At 34.7% G+C, this 22,186-nt stretch overlaps 1 protein-coding gene across 1 annotated transcript; it reads left to right on the forward strand.

The window, feature by feature from the left end:
- Positions 1-542: 542 nt before the first annotated feature.
- On the forward strand, positions 543-9,147 carry LOC132063447 (GTP 3',8-cyclase, mitochondrial). The gene is made up of 7 exons (XM_059455989.1): positions 543-891; positions 2,875-3,495; positions 4,026-4,193; positions 4,272-4,463; positions 7,259-7,327; positions 7,531-7,664; positions 8,839-9,147. Exons 1-6 carry the CDS (start codon positions 847-849, stop codon positions 7,612-7,614), a joined length of 1,179 nt encoding a protein of 392 aa, XP_059311972.1. The 5' UTR covers positions 543-846; the 3' UTR covers positions 7,615-7,664; positions 8,839-9,147.
- The last annotated feature ends 13,039 nt before the right edge of the window (positions 9,148-22,186 follow it).

The raw sequence follows: 22,186 nt of genomic DNA on the forward strand, positions 1-22,186 counted from the left end.
TTTTTAATTCAGCGTTGATCGTTAGTCAAAGGACATAAGTGAGCCAAAAAGGCGAGCGGAGGGGTTATTTTAGCCAATTAGATGGACAAAGAGTATATGTATACCTTTTCTAATAGTCCAAAGACATTTTTGATCCCTTTTTTCGAATTTTATATACAAGAGGAGTACTACAAATTGACTTATAAAGAGAAAATAATGATAAGTTTAAATATTAAAGCAATTAATTTTAATCTGATATATAAATAAGATATGTGCACTAATTTATTACGTTTCCTTACGATTTGACGTATACTTGTAAAAAGAACAGCTCGATTCACTAAGTTCCCGCTATTCACGGGATCCGGAGAAAAGCCAGACTACAAGGGTCTATTGTACGCAATCTTACCGTATATTTTTGCAAAACACTATTTTCACGACTCAAACTCGTGATCTTCTGATCACATAACAATAAATTTATCGCTTCTGCCAAGCTCTCCTTCATTTGACGTATGCTTGTAAGTAGGATAAAAAAAAAGGGCGGGGCAGGGGGGTGGGGTAGTGCTGACCTTCAGCGGATCGCAAGAGACAAAGATCCTCTCTGCTTAGCTGCTACCTACCTATATCCCTCCATCGCGGTTCACAAATTGCAATATACGGGCGTCTCACTGCCGTTGGTCCAACAACTTCACAAATAACCTCAATGCTCTTGTCTTTATCCCTTTCCTATTATTTCCCTCTCCATTTTTAAACTCTATATAAACTATTTCCAATTCTCTCCTCTTTTCTCTTCAGCCAAATTCAACTGAACGATAAGGTTTATTAACTGATTCATTCATCAAGAAAGGTTGAATTATTCTGCTCTTCCAAATGCGGCCTTCTATCTTTAGATTCTTCCAATGGCCTCTAACCTCTGTATGTTCCTTCCCTTTTACCTTTTCATCTTTAATTTACTTTTCACAGGAAAAACTATGTTCTTGATAGGTTTGTGATTTTAATTGAAGTTGAACAAATCAGCTGTTGATAGCTGCACGGACATCATTTTGTACCTTCGAATTATATTTATCTGTTTCATGATCAACCTCAAGTTTCTGTTACATAGTCAAGTTATGTGAGTTTTGATTATAATAAAACTTGGAGTTCCAGATAAATTTTCTAGCAGTCTGATTATTTTCCCCCTGGAACTACTCCAATTTAGAACTCTAATTATCTTAGATCAATAATCTTTTCTATGCTGCTTTGAAATTAAAACTATGTCAATTACTTATGAGTAGGTTTCTCAAATTAGGTGGATGGTAGAGCCCTTGTTGAGTGAGATATCTATCTGTCTTGTCTAAGAAAGTCCCACCTGCTATTCTTTTATGGATTTGGGCTTTACCAACCATTTTCACATATAACCACTATTGTTTTGAAGAAACAAATTTGAGTTTGAATTAGTCATCATTTAAATGTAGAAAAATTATTGTTTCAAATAGAATTTCTAGGAGTTTTAATAACGCTTACAAGTAAGATTTTGTTAATTGAAAATGCAATCATGAATGTGAAACTAGATAACAGAAAAGGGTGAACATGCCATATTTTCTTTGGTCCTTGGAAGCAGATGACTTCCTGGAAGTTGAAACCATGATATTAAAATTGATACTGTTAGTACAGAAACCAATGAACGTGATCTTAAATCTTGAGATGTCCTAGTTGGTCTATATTTACATTTCTATGTTTGCCGTGGATTATTAAATCATATCTAGTTCTCTCCCTGTCCTAATTTCAATATCTATTACTACTCTTGTCCTTATTTATTTCGTAGTATTTGACTAGATAAGGATTTTAAGAAAGAAAAGAAGGCTGTATATATAACGTTTATACGCATAAAACTCCAAAAGTAACCTTGGTGACAGTCTTGTACATTTGAGGAATAACCTTTCATTCCCAATTTCCTTTTGGTGCACCCATGAGGTTCCAATGTGTATAGAATAATGAGTGTCGCGTTATAGATACTCCACTTTTTGGTATAATGCTTGTATATCCTAGAGTTTTCCATTATCAATAAAATTATTTACCTTATTAAATATGAACTGTAGTACCGGTCTACTTGATCCAGAGGACCTATAACAAGTCCTGTCAATTCCTGTAAGAGCACGTTCTTAAGGACAAAACGAGAATGTGAAAAATGAAGTGTTTTTAATCATAGAAATGTTCTAGGTGTTTTAGACATACAAGAAAGAGAATGGTGCCGAATAATTGGGACCTTCAAGCTGATGAACTATTCCACAAGTTGCAATTGAGAGAGTGAGGAGAATTTATTAAAAAAATAACTTTGTTAAGTTATGTTAGAAGAGGAATGAGAAAAAGAAAGGATTACTTTATATGTTAAGATTTTGAGAAATATTGGGAAATAAGGAGCTGTAGCAGCTACTATGCGTGAAACGGAGATGGTGAAGCTGCTAGTGGCTATTTATGTTTCGGTTTGAAACAATTAGCTTTTTGTTTTATATCAGAGTGATGGAAAATCAGTCTATTATATTATTTTGTTATAAATGTAGTGCTTGACAGATATGTTTGGTAGAGAAGCCACTGGTCAGCTCTATGCTGCAAGAGCAGGCGTTAGTGCCTCACAGTTTCTCAACTGCTTGTATTACAGATTGAGCTCTGTTGTAAGTTGATTAATAATGGACAAGTTGAGCTCAGGCAGCTAACAGAGGTGTTTCATGTACCTCCTGCTTTTTTCGACATTTAGTAAAATAAATAGGACAGCTAGATATATTTTACTTCTGGCTGCCAGCATCCAGGCCCTCTTTCTTTGTCCTTCACTTTTGTTCTCCATTTGTTTGTGCAGTTTTAACTATTCCTCCAACTACTCCTCAATTGTTTACTTGCAACTGACTGATAGTTAATCTACAGGCTGGCTTTTCATGTAGAGCATCATTACTATTTGCAAGCAGCAGTGGTCAAAGTATAACTACTAGTCATCTCAATGGGTCCTCTTCAAAGATGTATTCAACTTCATGTGAGACATTGTCCGAAAATCCATCCAAAGATAGACCTATTTCTGACATGTTGGTCGATTCATTTGGGAGGAGGCACACATATTTGAGAATATCATTGACTGAACGTTGCAATTTACGATGCCACTACTGTATGCCAGCGGAGGGTGTAGAACTCACTCCTAGTCCTCAAATTCTATCTCAGGATGAGATTGTTCGCTTGGCAGGTTTGTTTGTTAGCTCTGGAGTGAATAAAATTCGTTTGACTGGTGGGGAACCAACTATTAGGAAAGATATTGAAGAACTTTGCTTGCAACTATCAAACTTGAAGGGCGTTAAAACCCTGGCGATGACTACAAATGGGATTGTTCTAGGAAAAAAACTTCCAAAGCTGAAAGACTCTGGACTTAATTTGGTAAACATAAGCTTAGACACTTTGGTTCCAGCAAAATTTGAGTTTATGACTAGGCGCAAAGGGCACGAAAGAGTAATGGAGTCAATTAATACTGCAGTAGAGCTGGGATATAATCCTGTCAAAGTGAGTTCTCTCTAGCATGATTATGTTATTGTATTCTCCGTCAAATGATACTCCTTCCTGTGTCAGCTTACTTAATTTGAATCTTGAGGATTTGCTTGATCAAGTTTTTGGTTTAGTACCAGATTTTGGTAATTTATTTATTCGATCCGAAATTAAAGATTTAGAGACTGTGGAAATAACTAAAACTACCAATTTAATATAGAGAACTGAGAAGCAGTACAAAAGAAATTTAGAAATCATGGTAAAAGTAGGATATGTTTGATTTTCTAAATTGTAAAAAGTTGAAAAAATGGGACTAAGGCAGCAATATCCTGTTTTGCGTCCTGATGATTTCTTAGTACTACTTTATGTATGAAAAATCTACAGCTTTTGCTTGAGATTCTTTGAATTGTACGTATGGAAATGGAAGATCTTAGTGAGGACTTGATTTGAAAAACTAGCTTCCTGATGATAGAAGTTTTCAACTCTGCCTTATAGTCTGCTTTGTGTTATATTATTTATGTTTTCTTTTGGTGTGTGTTCTAAATCAGGTAAATTGTGTTGTAATGCGTGGATTCAATGATGATGAAATTTGTGATTTCGTTGAGTTGACGCGCGAAAGGCCAATCAATGTCCGTTTTATTGAGTTTATGCCGTTTGATGGGAATGTCTGGAATGTCAAGAAGCTAGTACCTTATGCTGAAATGTTTGACAAAGTGGTACGGTAGACTTTGACAGACGCTTCTCCTTTAAGTCAGTTTTCTACATTACCTAAGTCACTCAATAACACGGAGCAGGTTGAAAAATTTACAGGGCTTCAGAGAATTCAAGATCATCCCTCAGAGACTGCTAAGAATTTCAGGATAGATGGGCATCAAGGCTCTGTTTCATTTATTACATCAATGACTGAGCATTTTTGTGCTGGTTGTAACAGACTGCGACTTTTAGCTGATGGAAACTTTAAAGTTTGCCTGTTCGGCTCCTCAGAGGTGAATATCATATCTTCTTTTTCTCAATATGAGCACATAACGCCTTGTAATTTTTTCCTTTGGTCTCAAGCTCCTGCTACTTCAGATAACACTCGTAGCTCCCTTTCCTTTTGAACAAAAAATGTAACGGCTGGATTTTAGATTCGCCACTATTGGAGAAGTTTACTATATTATACGTTTCCTTGTCTTCACTTTACTAACCAAATAATTCCTTCTTCTCTTCTAGCAGTTCCTACTATCTTCTTCTTTATCAGCTTGAGTCCTTTCGTCTAACATTTGTTCTCGCTGGTGAATTTGGCAAGGAGGAGTGAAAAAGTAGGGGAGAAAGAAGATGAATTTGCAGGGACCTCCAACCATTAGATGCAGGAGATGAAAAGTAGTAGCTGGTAAGAGAAGGGAGACATTAGTCAAGCAAATAAGCAGAGTGGAGTGATGGAGCTTGGTGTAGAACTTTTACTCTGCCGCTGTAGAAAATAAAGAATAAAAATTGGGTGAAAGAGTCAATAAAGAGAAAAAAATGAGAAACTAGGGGAGAGAATAAGGTGTTTTTCACTTTTCTGCTACTAGTGAATGAGAAAACTAATGGTCTTTACTATTTAGGCCAAACTGGAGGGAATAAAGTGTCCAAAAAATCTAAAACCTAGAAGGACTACAATTCCTGTCACCAAAAGATCCACCAGTACTACCAAGTCCTATCTTCCACAGCTGAAAAAAAGAAGAGGAAAAAAGAGGCAAGACAGGACAGAGTGGTAGCATTGATGCAGGATGTCCCTTTTTTCCCTTTTGTCTATGCTATCCTTTTCTGGATTTCTTCCACAAGAATATCAACTGGAGTTACTTGTTCAATTCCAGTCACTAGGGATATCCTAGGCAGAAAAAAGGAGTTATAAACATGAGTATGAAGATCCATAATTGACTATCTTCGATTTTCCAGTCTCATGGAATTGTAGAGTTTTGTTTGAAATTAAGTGTTCAAATAGCTGTACAATTTACTCCTAGTTTTGTCCTATCAACTATATATTTGTCATATCTGTAAACCTCATTTCAAATAGTAAAAGTTGCATCGTCTTCCCACACGACTTACTATTTTGATTATAAGTTAGTATTGTGATTCTTATTCTTCTTAGATACAATTCATCATCCATGCAGTACCTGTTCCTTATTCCTGTTCTATCTATCCCGATCAGTTGAAGAACTTACCAGAAGGAATTATTTGGTTAGTTGAACCATGCTATTCATATTATGTAAATGCAGCTTCGTGAAATTCCTCTATAAATTGGCCCCATCAGTGCTCTCTATATTCCTTTGTTTTAGGCCTTATATTTTTCCATTCATATTAATACAAGGGATCCAATTTCATAAATGAGATTAAACTGTAGCTTCAGTAACTATTGGATTCATGGTCTCTACCTCCTTCTGTTGTTTGAGATTACTATTATGGCTTATTACCATGACTTAGACATAACTTTTTAGTAGATATCATTGTTTTTATGAGGTAAATAGTTTTATTAATGTTGGGGGAATCTGCGTACACAAGGATTATACCGAACAGTAGGGAAACCTACACCAATTATGGTTCTCCACAAAAGTCACCCACTCATCGATACAAGCAAGGACCTCATGGGTGCACCAAAAAGAAATTAGAGCCAAGAGGCTATTCCTCACCTGTGCAAAATCTCTCTTGACCCCTTTAGACGCTCCTCTACTCCTCCTCCTCCATTCAACCCACATAAGAGCTAGTGGGACTACATCCCATGCCCTGGGTCCTCTTTTACTCCCTTTGAAATTCCACTATGCAATCCCTTTGAACTCGGCAGACTCGTAGTCAATGTAATGAGAGATGATCCACGTCTTCTCCTGAGGATCTACAGATAGAAAACCAACTGACATGTATGATCATTCTCTTCCTTAGATTCTCGGCTGTCAATATCGCTCCCTTTGCTGCCAACCCCACAAAGAAGCATGCTTTGCTAGGCGCCCTAGGTATATATATCGGAAGATGCGGAAAATCCACTTCAACTCTCACCAAAAGAAGCTTCTGTTAATATGATTTAACTGAGAACTGTCCATTTCCCTGTCTCCTATCTCTACCTATCATGCTGCTATGTGATACATTCTGTTTGTAGAGTAATTCTACAAGCTCTAGTACTCACCCACCTCCCAATCAAGTAGATTTCTTCTAAATGTGAGATTCTAGATCCCCCCACCCCACCCCCACACCCACCCCACCCAACCACAAACACATGTATTCTCCGAATCTGTTGCACTGTCGATTCTCTCTAGCTCGAAATTCTGTTTAAGTTGGGGAAGGCAAGTCTCAACACCTTATCTCCACACCACTTGTGTCCCCAAGATCTAATTTTGCTTCCACCATCCACCTTGTTTATAATGTGGCCACTGAACTCTTCCCATCCCATCATAATACTCCTACAAAGCCCACATCCAAATGAAATTGTGATTTTTTGAGTCCTCCAACCCCATCGCTGGTACCATACTTTTCTGCAACCGCCTCCCTCCAACAAGCATGCTCCTCATCCCAAATCTCCATAACCATAGGCAAAGGTTTGTTGAACATCCCATGGTCTTTCACTCTATGTCCTCCATACTTCCTCGGGGATGTGATGGCCTCTCAACTGGCAACTGACTAGGTGATATTACTTAGTTTCATCTGCGGCGCCCCAAAAGAAATTCCTCCAAATTGTTTCCAGCTTTTTAGTCACACTAGCCGGTGCATGCATCAATGATGAAATATATGTGCTTCCTTGTATTACATCTATTTTTTTTACTTTCTCCAGGTGAGCTTGAGGGATCCTCTTCGTCTTGGTGAGGGTGATGATAAACTCAGGGAGATCATTGGGGCAGCGGTATGTAGCTAGTAATAGACTCCAACACTATTTGTTGCTTGCATCTTTGCCATTTGTATCTTTTTTCTTTGTTCCACTTATTTTGTAGCCGCATGCCTTCATCAGGCTAAGACTAACTTCCTTCCATATCGTTTAGCATTTAAGACTCATGCTATGTTTGCAATATTATCTGCATTTCTTTTGATTCGTTCGTCCTTTTTCAGGTCAAAAGGAAGAAAGCTTCTCATGCTGGGATGTTTGAAATCGCCAAAACTCCAAATAGACCGATGATACATATTGGTGGATGATGGATGAAGTATATTGGGTTTCGATGCTCATAGTCGAATTCTACAATGATGTACGTATGCTTTCTTTTGGATCAATTGAAGCATCTTCCCGTAATTTCTGCTTGAGAATACTTCATTTGGAGTTTTGGTGTCCTCATCTGATTCGAGTCATTTTTAGGTTTCCACTGCATGCTAGAAATGCAGTTTGCTGACTACAGTTGTAGTAAATCATAAATAGTGAAGTTTGCCTGCATAAGGTCTCGGCAATCTTTAGAGGTTTTGTAGTTATTTGATTGTGATCTATGTCTTAAACTGCTCTTAAGATTTTGCTTTAGTTGCGGTTGTAGATAACTGTTTCTTGGAAACTTGAGAAGCACTCTTATTTCATGAGTCAAGTTGTCTCACTAATTGGATATTAAGAGCTTGGCATTAAAACAAGAAAAATGCAATTCCACATTTCCAATATCACATTTTTGATGCTCCTTATTGATTTGACCAGTTATGTGAACTGGTAAATTGGAAATATTAGAAAATTCCTTTCTTGGCCGGCGTAGTGAATTGTGAGATGTTTAATTTAGAGCCTTCTGAGCCTGTCACCCGAGGTTTTATGTTTGTATTTATGCTTATCTAAGTGAGATAAAGATAGACTCTCAAGGAAATACATGAATGAATGGGTTTGGTGGATTTAATTCTTTGCTTATGTATGAACATATTTCTTTTTCATTGGCATTTTTTATGGTGCTGTGTACATTATGGGTGCTTGAGTAGAAGGGCTTGCCCAACTTGGCTCAAAGTATAGCGCCCCAGGGGTTTGGTCTAGTGGTACGAGCTCAACATATAATGTGTGGATTAGGCACACGTCATGGGTTCGTATCCCGCTACACACTAAAGCCTGTTATTTAAGTGGAGAAAGATAGAGGGAACCCATCATCCGCCGAGTTTTGAACCACTCACTACTGACCCTCGGGGATTTTATTACTAAAAAGACTTGAATTGTATTATATATTGCATTTTTATTCTGGGCTGAAGTGAGTGAATATTATCCATGACCACGGTTAACAGCACTATTTGGACAATGAAGTCTGGGTGCGAACATATGGAGTCTGTCAGAAATATTTTATCGTGCACTTTCTTTTTCTCTTTCTTTTACTAATATGCGTTATCCATTTCAGATTTGCTCTTTTTCTCGTATCAAACATCTTTCAACTTCCAATAATGATGCAGTTTTTTCACTTTGCTTTTCAGGTACGCGGCTTCAGATGCACCAGGAAAAAGAGAGACACAGGAGAAGGGCCAGATAAAGAAAGAGGAAGACGACCAAATTGGTGCAAATGCTCGACTTAAGCAAGCAAAATATCAATTGGATTTTTGACGCTGTATATGAGCATGTTTCAAACACCACCAAAATTAGTAAAGCCTACGCAGAAAGAACCCGTGTATCCGTAAATTATAGTGTTTCTCTTGTATGCCATGTTGAAATAAGATATGTATACCTGTGCCATAACATGTACCACATCTGAACAGGCTATTGTGATGTAATCCTTCTGATCTCAATCGTGTCTCCGTCACTGATTTCTTCGCTAAAATTTTATGCTATTACTTAAGAAAAACGAAAACATAACACACGTATATTGAACGAAAACATTAGATGTTTGTACTGTGTAGCAGTTCTGTCCCGAGAATCTTTTTCCTGGATGAATGCATGTACTGGTCATGTTTGATTGAAACATTGTTTGTTCTCTAGGGACAAGGATTTTTTATTTTATTTTTTATAGTTTTGTCTCGTATACGTTTTGCAATTATTTTTTCCAGCCCCCTTTATTTTCCCAATATGATTGAATTATTAGCACTTCAAATAATACTTTTACACCAAACTCAAATCATTGCTTTCTCTCCAAATCTTCATTAACGAGCAGCCATTGAATTATTAGCACTTCAAAATACGAGCTTCCTCCATTTCATTAACGAGCAGCTGATCCGTGATCCGTGATCCCGAGAAAACCAACCCATTTTGCAGTGAAGGTGAAGAGATCGGCAAAATCGTTCTTTAAGGCATAATAAAATTAGTTTTTTTTCTTCTTAAATTTAAAATAATTCTCAAGATGGTATTCATAATGTTAAACTATAAGCATTAAGTGAGTGTATAGTTAGAAAATCTCGCTTAGTTAGATTGCAAAAGTTCTATGATAATGATAAGTAGGTTATGTTATCTGTTACCCGGAAAAAAGAGAAGTAAAACGAGGGAGGTGAGATCGTCTCATAAACCACAAAGAAAAATATATAAGGCTTAATGCATATGCGGCATCCTAAACTTTTGGATTTTTTTTTTTTTTTTTCATTTTGACTCCTCAACTAAGTGTTGTTCCTATTGAACTCCTGAACTTGGTCTTAAGTGTCCGACATACATAACATATATGGTGAGTTTTACTTTTTTTAGCCTTGCGCGTTAGTATCAATTGCATCCTACGTGGAAAATTCAACCAATTAAAACACCCCGCCCATTTTAATTATACACATCAGATATTAAGTTTGGTTTTGGTTTTTTAGTTTTCAGTTTTGGTTTCTTATTTTTCAATTTTTGATTTTCCAATTTTGGTTTCTTATTTTTCAGTTTTAGTTTCCAATTTTGATTTCTTATTTACCAATTTTGTTATTTGATTGGTTCAAGTGGTGGTTCTTCACTTGTATAACACAGGAGCACATTTCTTCCTATCTGATGTGTATAATTAAAATGAGTGTGATGTTTTAATTGATTGAATTTTCCAAGTAGGATGCTATTGACATTCACGCGTAAGGCTAAAAATAAAAATAAAAAATCACCATATATGCTATGTAAGTCGGATTGTGTTTGATAGACACACTTGAGGTCAAGTCAGGGGTTTAATAGGAACAACACTTAGTTGAGGTGCCAAAATGAAAAAAAGAGACAAGTTTAGGGGGCGGCATATGCATTAGAACATGTCATGTTCCCATGGATTTGATGCCAGCATCAAGCAGACAACGTTAGAACATTTGTCATGTATTCATTGATGCATCAAGCAAATAATATTAAGCTCCCATTTGGCCATAGATTTTGAAATGTTGAAACTTGAAAATTTGAAAAAAATTGAAATTTTGTGAGTGGAAGTCCCGAAAACTCAAAAACTGATCTGGACTAGTTTTTGGAACTTGAAATTTTTTTGAAAACAGATTTTTTGACTTTGATCCAAAATATATGGCCAAACAGATATTTAAAAATAATTTTTAAAAATTTGATCCAAAATCTATGGCCAAACGCTAGCTAAGTTATGTTTTTTCTTGTCCCGTAAGTTTGTCATGTCACAAGAAGGGATAAAATATGAGGAAATTAAACCACATGAATAGGTAACGTGTTAGATAGCATATGCCATTCAAGGAAAATAACACCATCAAATAGACATGTTGCAAATTGTGATGGATCCAAATCACTATCGGACTTGTTTGTATATTTGCAAATTGCAACTACTGCGTACAAATCATCTTTCGCACTCGAAGAGTTGAAGTTGAAGTTAGAATCCAAGTAAAATATACATCAACTTTAGCTGGTTGATGAACGCTTCTTTATTTTTTTTTATTTTTTTGATTTCCTTCCGGTGTCCGGTACTCGCATTGGCACGTAACTAATCCGGATTCGTGCCGGGTAGTCCCACACTGGGGGGCAAAGCACTTTGCCCTCCCTAACAAGGGTGACTCTGTACCCAAGGGGCTCAAAGACTTCGGAAACAAAGTCATCTTTAACTTTCTCATATACCAAAATATACCTGATCTCCGGGTTTTAAATTTACAATATTACTTCATGCTCTATTGTTGTTACATTTACCTAATCCACTTTTATTCATACTTGGAAGCAAGAAAAAACTTATGTTCATACTTCTGCGATGCTCAATTATTTGAATTTTCTATAGAGAGAGGAACTAAGATTTAGTTTGTGGTTCTTTTTTCTGTTTTTATTTGTCTTTGAAATAAGACTAAGCAACCAAAACCCTCTTCCCTTAATTAGGATATTCCTAATATGAAGACAAAAGTTTAGAAGAGCTAAAGATCCTCATCAGTGAACACCTATACAATGCAGCAACAAGCCATTCAAGTGCAACCAGAAATTACAATATACAAGGGACGATACATAGAGTTTTGTAGTCCATAGTTACATAATTACTACTATATATTATATAATGGAGAATAACAATTTTTTAGTCCTCGCATAATTTTTTTTGTCTTTTTTTTTTATCCCTAATTGAAGTTTTTATGACTTTGTGCATTCTCACATATTTTGATAAATTTTAAGAACTTTAAGGTGTTACACCTCGGAAAGTTTCCCGTTAGCGTACAGTGAATAGACTAACGAAGGGAATAACGTATACGGTGTTTTGAAAGGTAAGAAATGACATTTGATGACCTTAATATAGATTTTAAAGGCATATAAGGTAAGGAAAGAAAGTTGTTAAGGAAAGCAAGTCATATGTTGTGTGTCGGATAAGGATTTCGAGTATCGAGTTAATGACATTCTAATGATACTTTGGAGAAGAGTTATAACGTCCCTTAGATTGTTAATGAAGTGTTAAACAAGTGTTAAGAAGGTTCCATAAGGATTGGAGATTAAACGAACGACGGGGACCATTTCAGGAGAAAGGGGTTATACGACCGACTTATACGGTCCGTATAACATTATACGATCCATATAAGGGGCCGTATAACACCCAGCAGAGATGAGGTCTGGCCAGTGGTGAACCACGACCACTTATACGGGCCGTGAAATGTTCCACGGACCGTATAAGGGTCCATGGAAGTCCCGACGAGCTGAATAAGTTCAATTATATATATATGTGATTCCACTTCACTAAATTCATTTCCCACACTTCTTCATCTCTCTCAAGACCTCTATAAGGTTCCATATACTTCATCCACAAGAACACAAAGGAAATTGATGATCAACTTCATCAAACCAACAAGAATCAAGAGTGTGAAACCCATTTAAGTTCATCTAAGTCAAGAAATGCCATTGGGAGTGAACTAGGGTTTTGGTGCTAGAAGAGTATTGCCACTCAAGGCTTGTTCCTACAATATCTAAGGTAAGATTTGTGATCTTTTCATGATGTTTGAGGTATTGAAGAGTTGAAACACTTGGATTGTAGAAGAATATAGAAAATGGGTCATAAATGGGGAATAGTGTCATTGTTGAGCCATAGATTGGAATGAATCATGAATGTTGATATGTTGTGATTGTAAGTAGGTTATGAATGACATTTAGAACCTGGAATAAACATTGTATGTGAAAGAACACGATAGTGAACTATGATCATGATTATGGAGAATTGAAGTGAAATTGTGAAATGTGAATAAAGTAAATGAATGATGATTGTTGTTTATGATATTATGATTGTTGTTATGGATATTTGGGAGTTGATATGTAATATGAGGAAAGTCGTATAAACAAAGGAAATGCTGCCCAATTTTCTCTAGCTTTAGTAAGCATGTTCCTATAATTGTTTAGCTAATGTCGATACGAATTCTCTTGAAGGTTGAACGTGTGCATTAGAGGAGAACAAGCAAGCGATAGATTAGTTAAACGACAAAGGTATGTGAGGCTAGTCCTTTCTTTCTAAGGCATGAATCTTATGGTATGAATTTCCTCCTTCTTCATGAATGTCCCATCTTCAAGAAAACTAAGAGTCCTTGTTCATGAATAGCCATATGAGATAAGAGATACACTATGAGTACGATAATGATGATGATAAGCTTAAGTCTAAAGATTCTAGAGTCCATGATATGATGATTCCTATAAAGCTAATGATGATATCTATAATCTATTGATGTTGATCATTATATACACTCACCTTATGCTAGTCCCTTCAAGGTGAGGCAGAATGTTTATGAATGCCCCATAATGGAATCGGGGGTTCACGACCTTATGTCACCCCGATAGAGTATAATTGTCTTTGAGTTTCCATGCATACATTATGATGAGTATGTTATGATGCGTATATGATGATGAGTACATAATGATGATGTTACACCGCGCCTATATGGCCGGGCAGTCACCGCTAAAGCGGGCAGCGTATACACCATGGCCAAATGGCATGGGCAGACACCACTAGTGGGCGGCATGAGATGGTACCCGGACGCGGGAGGCTTCCGGACGCAGGCTAATGCTAATGATTATCACACCGTACCTATATGGTCGGGCAGCTTATACATTTATGCATACATGATATGATGATGATTACGAAGTAAGCCAGCATGCATTATTTCTTTTATGATTCACAGTCAGTTACAGATTGCTCCTCATTTGATGCCTCCTCATTTCATTGATATTTCATTGTTGTTTATGCCTTACATACTCAGTACAATGTTCGTACTGACGTCCGTTTTCTTTGACGCGTGTTCGTACCCCACAAGTAGACGGGGAGGCGATCCGGACTCGTAGGAGCTTATTATGGCGATTTGAGAGCACTCCATTTTCGGAGGTGCCATTGATTATTCTTTTAGTATATATGTGTATGTATGTTTTGGGCACGACGGGGTCCTGTCCCGTCTATATGTCTAGTACTCTAGTAGAGGCTCGTAAATGCGCAGTTATGGGTAGTATGGTCTCACAGTTTCTCATGTATGTATATATATATATATATATATATATATATATATATATATATATATATATATATATATATATATATATATATATGGGGGCTCATGTTTATAAAGTGAATATGTCTCAAATGTTAATAGTTTTCCATGATTACGAGCTTAAGAATTATGAATGAAAGCAGATGAGTAATAGAATGAGTGGTGCTCGGTGGTTAGCCCCCGGGTGCCCGTCATGGCCCTAGTCGGGTCGTGACATAAGGAATCTTTTAATGCCAATAAAAATGATGATGTCATGAGAAAATATTATTAAACTTGTTTTAAATTGTAGTTTACCTTAAGAATTTATTATAGACACGTAAAGAATTATCCTGTTATTTAAATTCTATCCTAATATAGGCTTGATTATTGAATTAAGATATTTTTCTTATAATAATATTTATTATTTCTTGAAGTTATTTACCAATTTTCATTTGCTATTTTAAATTTTTATTCGCATGGTTAAACGTAATTTTTTTCTTATTTTCTCCTGTAATTTTACGTCATACATGCTCGCAAAACTAAGTTATTGATAAAGATTTCACTTAAGATAGGATTAAGTTTTAAATTAAAAGAATAAATATAGTTAAACTTATACATTGTTAAATACTTTAAAAATGTGTCAAAAATATAAATTATAGTCATTTCGTCTCAATTGAAAAATGAACTCCGAAGTATGGTATAATCAAATTTTACATGCGCACACTTCTAACATAAAATTTATCTAATAAATTACTATATTAAAAGAGGAACTATGAAATATTATTTTTATATAAATTCTGAAAATATTTGAAAAAATACTGTAGTTAAAGAAAACACTATTTCATCTCCAAACAATAACAATATAGACAATTGCAAAAGTTTTAAATATTAAAATATTTTACAAAATACGGATAATCAATGTTTTATGTAATTTAGGACAAAATAGCTAATTTCAACATAAAAAAGTTATTACAATGTAAATTTCATAAAATGGTTCATTAAAAAGAAAAAAATGTTATTTTTAACATGCATCATTTGGAAGGAAAAAAGAAAGTTTAAAGTAAGAACAATTTAATTTCATTAACTTTTCAGTATTTTCTATGTGATTTATTTTGAAAGAATATCTACAAAAATATTTTGTAATCAGAGGCGGATCTAGGATTTAAGTTCTAGGAGTTTAACATCTTAAATTTTAGCACTAAACCTTTATATTTCTAAAGTTATGGGTTTATATTTACTATTTATTGTAATTTTATTAAATTTTTACACATAAATTTATATCCTGCATCGAAAGATTGGGGTTCAATTGAACCCCAAGCTATAGTGCTCCATCCGCCTCTGCTTGTAATATCAAGGCTTTTAATTATTTATATTTATTTATAAGTTAACTTTAGTGATTTCATCATACAACAATATTTTTGCATTAAATACTTTTGACTTTAATTTAATTGAATGCTATAATATCTTTTGGTAAAAAATAAGTTAGCCAATGTGGGTTCAATTCAAAAAAACAAATGAAATTAACTTAACATATGAAAAGCTCATCGGAGACTTTAATCTCCAAAAAAAAAAATATTAAGTAAAAAGAAATTAGAAGTGCTTTCAATTGTTTTATTTTTAAAAACACATCTAATATATAAACTAAGAAAAATGTTTTCCTTTCACTTTCAGATACGTTTTTGTACTTTAATATTTTAGAAGTCTTTTAAAAGTGTCAAATTGATGTTACAAAAACAAAGAACCAAGAGCGAATTTTTTTACAAAAATATCTACAAATTAAATTTTTTACGTCGGTTTGGGCCCGGGCTTAGCACGGGCCAATTGACACTAGTTGTAACTATATATATGGTTAACTTGCCAATCAAAAGTGTTTGCTCTTCTAAATCTGCCCTTATATTTTCCATTTGTTTCTTCTCTTGACTCATTTTTGCCCCTACTTTATTTCTTTTTTACTTAGGTTGCCACAATCAATTTGGTAACTATAATAAACTTTGAGCCCTTTAAAATGCCTGAGAAGTTGAGAAATGGTGATGATGTCATCTAATAGAAATAACTTTGCACAAAGATAATCTAAAATGACAATAATAATAACTTTGAAGAACTCATTTGGTGGGAGAGTACCCCGTCTATCAAATTTTCTTAGTAATTCTAAATTATTATTAAATTTCTCGATCTTATTTTTAATAAAAAAATATCTTAAAATAATAAATTTAGGTTTAATAGTTTAACACAATTAGAAAATAAATTTAATTTTTTTTTTAAGAATCAATAGATTAGAATACTGGACATAATAGAAAAGGAACCTTTAAGTTTTATTCAATTTGCTTAATTAAGTGTAGGTAGAAAAAAGAAAAAGACAAAAGTGTTTATCAAGTAATCAACTCCTCAATCCCACATTTATTAAATACTGTTGAAATAAAGATATTCTTTTTCTTGCAAACAATTTAATTTATTAGAAATTGTATAATTCTTAATTGGTTGGGTAAGAGAATCTTCTTTTGAGAATAAAGTATGAATGAGTCAATGCCAAACTAGATAATGTCAATGCCAAACTAAATCATTCTTAAACTTTGTTTTAACGAATTTAATATTTTTTCTAAATTTCATCTAAACCTAGACTTTAATCCCCATATTTTTCTAGCATAAATTGTTAGTCACATGAAATTATAAGTAGTTAATCAATAAATACCAAAACATCTATTTCTACCTATATCTAGAAATTATATGATCACAAATTCATAAAATATTAAAATATCTTTTTTCAATTTATTATTATAACCCGTGTGAAATCATTTTGCATACGTTAAATTATGTTACTAAACATCGAGTTATCTTTGTCCCTTTGATATTTTCTTATTTCCTAGCAAACTTGCTTTCTTATAAATAATTTTTTTAGTAATTTATCTAATGATTTGATTAGAAAACTTAATTAATGAATAATTATATGATTAAGAAATGATCATTAAATCAGTTGTGCCTGACAAACATCACATGATTATTTTTTTTTCCAATTAAAATCATTATGAAATACTTTATTACCTTGAATGAATCATTATATTTGGCAAGGAAGTACATAAATTTATCTTGGTAAGGAAGGAAGTACGTAATCGGCAGCAAGTGTATATCTTTTTTTGGTTCGTCATATGACTCAACTTAAGAAAATTATCTATAGTAATGTCACTTATCATATTTTTGTTTCTCATATGGTTATTCAAGTATATACATTTGCCTTAAAAAATAACAAGGGCCAAAAGTCACTTTCAAAATAAAAGAAAAAGGGTTAAAGTAGTCCCTTAAGGTTGGACTTTGAGTTAAAACATCCCATATGAGGGGGAAAAAAGAAAAAAGATAAATGACTTTAATAGGTAATTTGCCTAAGTTGAGTAACCATTTGAAGAATTGACTCTAGAAAACATAATAAATAGTTTGGAAGATAAAGCTCTGAGTGTTGCATTTTGGAACCAAGAAATGAATGAGATTAATTCTGTCCTTTCAGAGACTAACAGACAATACACTACTTAATTAATCCAAGTTTTTGTGTTAAGTACATGAGGTTTATCTTGTTTATTATTATTTTAAATTTAAATTAACCAACCTTTTCTTCTTCTGCTTTTCCGCCCAGAAATATAGTACATTGACTTGATGGCAGTCGACTTTCTAACTAATAGTGATGTTTACTTAATAGATTGTTAATCTCAAGTCAACTTATATTAAATCTGCTAAATTTTCATCTTTATCCTTTTTATTTATTAGTATATCTTTAATATGTCATAGAACACAGACTTTTATAATATCTTTAAAAAAATTAAAGCACCGCCAAGAAGGTGATGGATTTTCCCTCCTCATGGAGTCAACTTAAAATGGCACGAGGGAGGAATTTTACCATCTTCTCAACTTATTACAATTTTTTACATTTTGTTATACCATTTGATGATTATCTCTTGCTTATGTGGAGGAGTAGGCGGTGTTTCCTAGTTCAATTATCATGTCAATTAAGTTCAAAAGGGTTATGTTGCAATGTCATTCTCATATGCAATTAACTTATGTCAATTAAGTTCAAAAGGATTATGTTGCAATGTCATTCTCATATGTAATTAACTTACATTTACTAGCTAGACTTAATTGTATTATGAAAAAAAAAAAAAAACTTGACTAGAATTATACATTATTGCTATTGATTAATCTTAAACGCTTAAATAAATGTTATCTTTACTATCTGAACCCCTAGAGGTTAGAGCTGACAATAGGATAAGAAGAACAAGAATAAACTCTTATAAAAAAAAGAGGAATCAACGTAACGCTTATCAAGACTTGTAATGAAACCTTATGTTCATGATGTCTAGGGACAAATCATGCTAGGAACGTTCTGTTATAAAATAACAAAATTAAAATGCAAGAGAACATATATATGAAAGAGACTTGAAGACTGATATGGTTCCTTTCACTTGTGTGTATCTTCCATAGGACATGAGTGGTCCTATTTATAGGAAAACTAATTTAATAATACATTTGGTGATCACTAACTAAAAGATAACTTTACTTTCAAGGATCACTAACTAAAAGATAACTTTACTTTGGTGATCACTAACTAAAAGATAACTTACTTTGATGATCACTAAAGTACTTGAATGATACATGGACATTCACTATTAAATATTATTTACAACACTCCCCCCTTGAATGTCTATTAATATATAATGTGCCTCGTTAAAACCTTATTAGGAAAAACCCTGTGGGAAAAAGTCCTAATGAAGGAAAAAGAGTACACATATCTAGTAATACGCTTTGAGAGCTGCCTCATTAAAAACCTTATCAAGAAAACCCAATGGGGCAAAACTTTGTTAAGGTAAAAAGAGAACAACGCGTATTTCACTCCCCCTGACGAAGACCAAGATTCAGAAGTTGGAGTCTTCACATTCCAATCTTGAATATCATCTTCTCAAGAGTTGAAGTTGGCAAAGATTTGGTGAACAAATGCACAGATTGTCACTTGAACGGATTTGTTGCACATCAATATCACCATTCTTCTGGAGATCATGTGTGAAAAATAACTTTGGTGAAATGTGCTTCGTTCTATCTCCTTTTATGAAACTCCTTTTAATTGAGCTATGCATGCGGCATTATCTTCATATAATACTGTAGGTATTTTTGTATCACACTTCAAGCCACATCTTTCTCTGATGAAATGTATCACTGATCTCAACCACACACATTCTCTCTTGCTTCATGAATAGCGATTATCTCGCAAGATGATTTGAAGAAGTAGCAACAATGGATCGCTTTGTAGATCGCCATGATATAGAAGATTCCGCGTATGCAAACAAGATAGCCCGTTTGAGATCGAGCTTTATGTGGATCGATAAATAACTCCGTATCCGCATAACCAACAAGATCCGTACTACATTTGTTAGTATAAAACGCACTCCATATCGCTAGTTCCCTTGAGATATTGCAATATATGCTTAACTCCGTTCCAATGTCTTCGTGTAGGAGAAGAGCTATATCTTGCTAGCAAATTAACGAGAACGCTATGTCGTGTCTTGTAGCATTAGCAAGATACATAAGTGCACCAATTGCACTAAGATATGGTACTTCAGGACCAAGAAGCTCTTCATTTTCTTTCTGAGGTCGGAACGGATCTTTACTTACTTCAAGTGAGCGAACAACCATTGGACTACTTAAAGGATGCGCATTGTCCATGTAAAATCATTTTAAAACTTTTTCGGTATAAGCAGATTGATGGATAAAGATCCCGTCTGCTAAATGTTCAACCTGCAAACCAAGACAAAGTTTTGTTTTTCCCAGATCTTTCATCTCAAATTCTTTCTTTAACTATTCAATCGCCTTTTGAGCTCTTTTCGAGTTCCAATTAGGTTTATGTCATCAACATAAACAGCAATTATAACGAACTCTGATTTTGTTTTCTTAATAAAAACATATGGACAAATGACATAATTTATATAACCTTCATTTAACAAGTACTCACTGAGGCGATTGTACCACATGCGCCACGATTGTTTTAGACCATACAACGATCTTTGTAATCTGATTGAATACATTTCCCGAGACTTTGAGCTAATTGCTCGTGCATTTTAAATCCTTCGAATTTTCATATAGATTTCATTATCAAGTGAGCCATAAAGGTAAGTCGTAACAACATCCATCGATGTATTTCAAGGTTTTCATGTACATGCCTAAACCGATGAGATATCGAAATGTTATGCCATCCATAACGGGTGAATATGTTTCTTTATAGTCGATACCGGGTCTTTGAGAGAATCCTTGTGCAACAAGGCGTGCCTTGTATCTCACAATTTCAGTTTTCTGATTTCTTTTCCGCACAAAGACCTATTTGTGGCCAACTGGTTTCACACCATTAGGCGTTTGGACTACCGGTCCAAAAACCTCACGTTTGGCAAGTGAATTCAATTCGATCGAACCGCCTTGCCATTTTGGCCAATCATATCTTTGTCGACATTCTTCGATAGATTGAGGTTCCTGATCCTCAGTATCTTTCATAATATTCAGTGCAACATTATATGCAAAAACATTATCCACCATAATCTTCGATCGATTCAAATCTATCCCATCACCAGAAGAACTCAATGATAGTTCTTTACTCACTTGAGTCACAGGTTCCCTAATATCTTCAGGAATATCAGGATTAATCAGATCTTGAATATCTTCATGATATTCTTTCATAGTGTCATTCTGATCATTTTTCGTGTTTCTTTTTCTAGGATTTTTATCCTTAGAACCCAATGGCCTACCACGCTTCAGGCGTGTATGAGATTCAGAGGCGATGACACTAGTAGATTGTCCCTTTGGGACATCAATTCGGATAGGCACATTCTCTGCAGGGATATGTGACTTAGTTATCCTTTTCAAATCAGTAAATGCGTCTGGCATTTGATTTGCTATTTTTTTGCAAGTGAATGATCTTCTGGATCTCCTGTTCACATATAGGGGCACGTGGATCAAAATGAGATAATGATGAAACTTTCCACGCAATTTCTGTTTTGATTTCATTTCTCTCTCCCCCTAATTCTGGAAAATTTGTTTTATCAAATCGACAATCTAGAAATCGGCAAGAATAAATCTTCCGTCAATGGCTCAAGATAGCGAATAATGGAGGGTGATTCAAACCCAACATATATTCCTAACCTTCTTTGGCCCATCTTAGTGCGTCATGTGGCGGTGCTATCGGCACATATACAAGACAACCAAAGATTCGAGATGAGCAATATTTGGTTCATGACCAAGTACTAATTGTGACGGGGAGTATTTATTATAATGAGTCGGTCTGAGACGAATAAGAGATGTTGCATGTAAGATAGCATGAACCCATACGGTAGTGGGCAACCGTGTTTTCATAAGTAGTGTTCTTGCTATCAATTATAGTCGTTTAATAAATGACTCAGCAAGGCCATTTTGGGTATGAACATGAGCTACAGGATGTTCAACTTTTATCCCAACTGACAAACAATAATCATCAAAAGTTTGAGACGTAAATTCTTTGGCATTATCGAGGCGTATAGCCTTAATGGGATAATCCGAAAATTGTGCCCTTAAGTGTATTATTTGTGCCAATAATTTCGCAAACGCCAGGTTGCGAGACGATAGGAGGCACACATGAGACCATCTTGAAGATACGTCTATTAGGACCATAAAGTATCTAAATGACCCACAAGGTGGATGAATAGGTCCACATATATCCCCATGTATACGCTCTAGAAAGGCGGGAGATTCAACGTCAACTTTCATCGGTGATGGCTTAGCTATCAATTTACCCCGATAACAAGCGCAAGACATGAAAATTCACCACTTTTAAGAATCTTCGTGTTCTTAAGTGGATGCCCATTTGAATTTTCAATAATTCGTCTCATCATTATTGATCCAGGGTGACCTATTCAAATATGCCAAAGCACAAAAGTACTTGAATCATTAAACTTCGTTTACGATCGAGTGTGCT

The sequence above is a fragment of the Lycium ferocissimum genome, chromosome 7 (genome assembly GCF_029784015.1).
Source record: "Lycium ferocissimum isolate CSIRO_LF1 chromosome 7, AGI_CSIRO_Lferr_CH_V1, whole genome shotgun sequence".
Classification (NCBI taxonomy): domain Eukaryota; kingdom Viridiplantae; phylum Streptophyta; class Magnoliopsida; order Solanales; family Solanaceae; genus Lycium; species Lycium ferocissimum.

Coding starts and splice junctions, on each gene's coding strand:
- LOC132063447 (XM_059455989.1), top strand. CDS start 847: ATGCGGCCTTCTATCTTTAGATTCTTCCAATGGCCTCTAACCTCT. Junction 4,194..4,271: donor CTGAAATGTTTGACAAAGTG/GTACGGTAGACT, acceptor AACACGGAGCAG/GTTGAAAAATTTACAGGGCT. Junction 4,464..7,258: donor GCCTGTTCGGCTCCTCAGAG/GTGAATATCATA, acceptor TACTTTCTCCAG/GTGAGCTTGAGGGATCCTCT.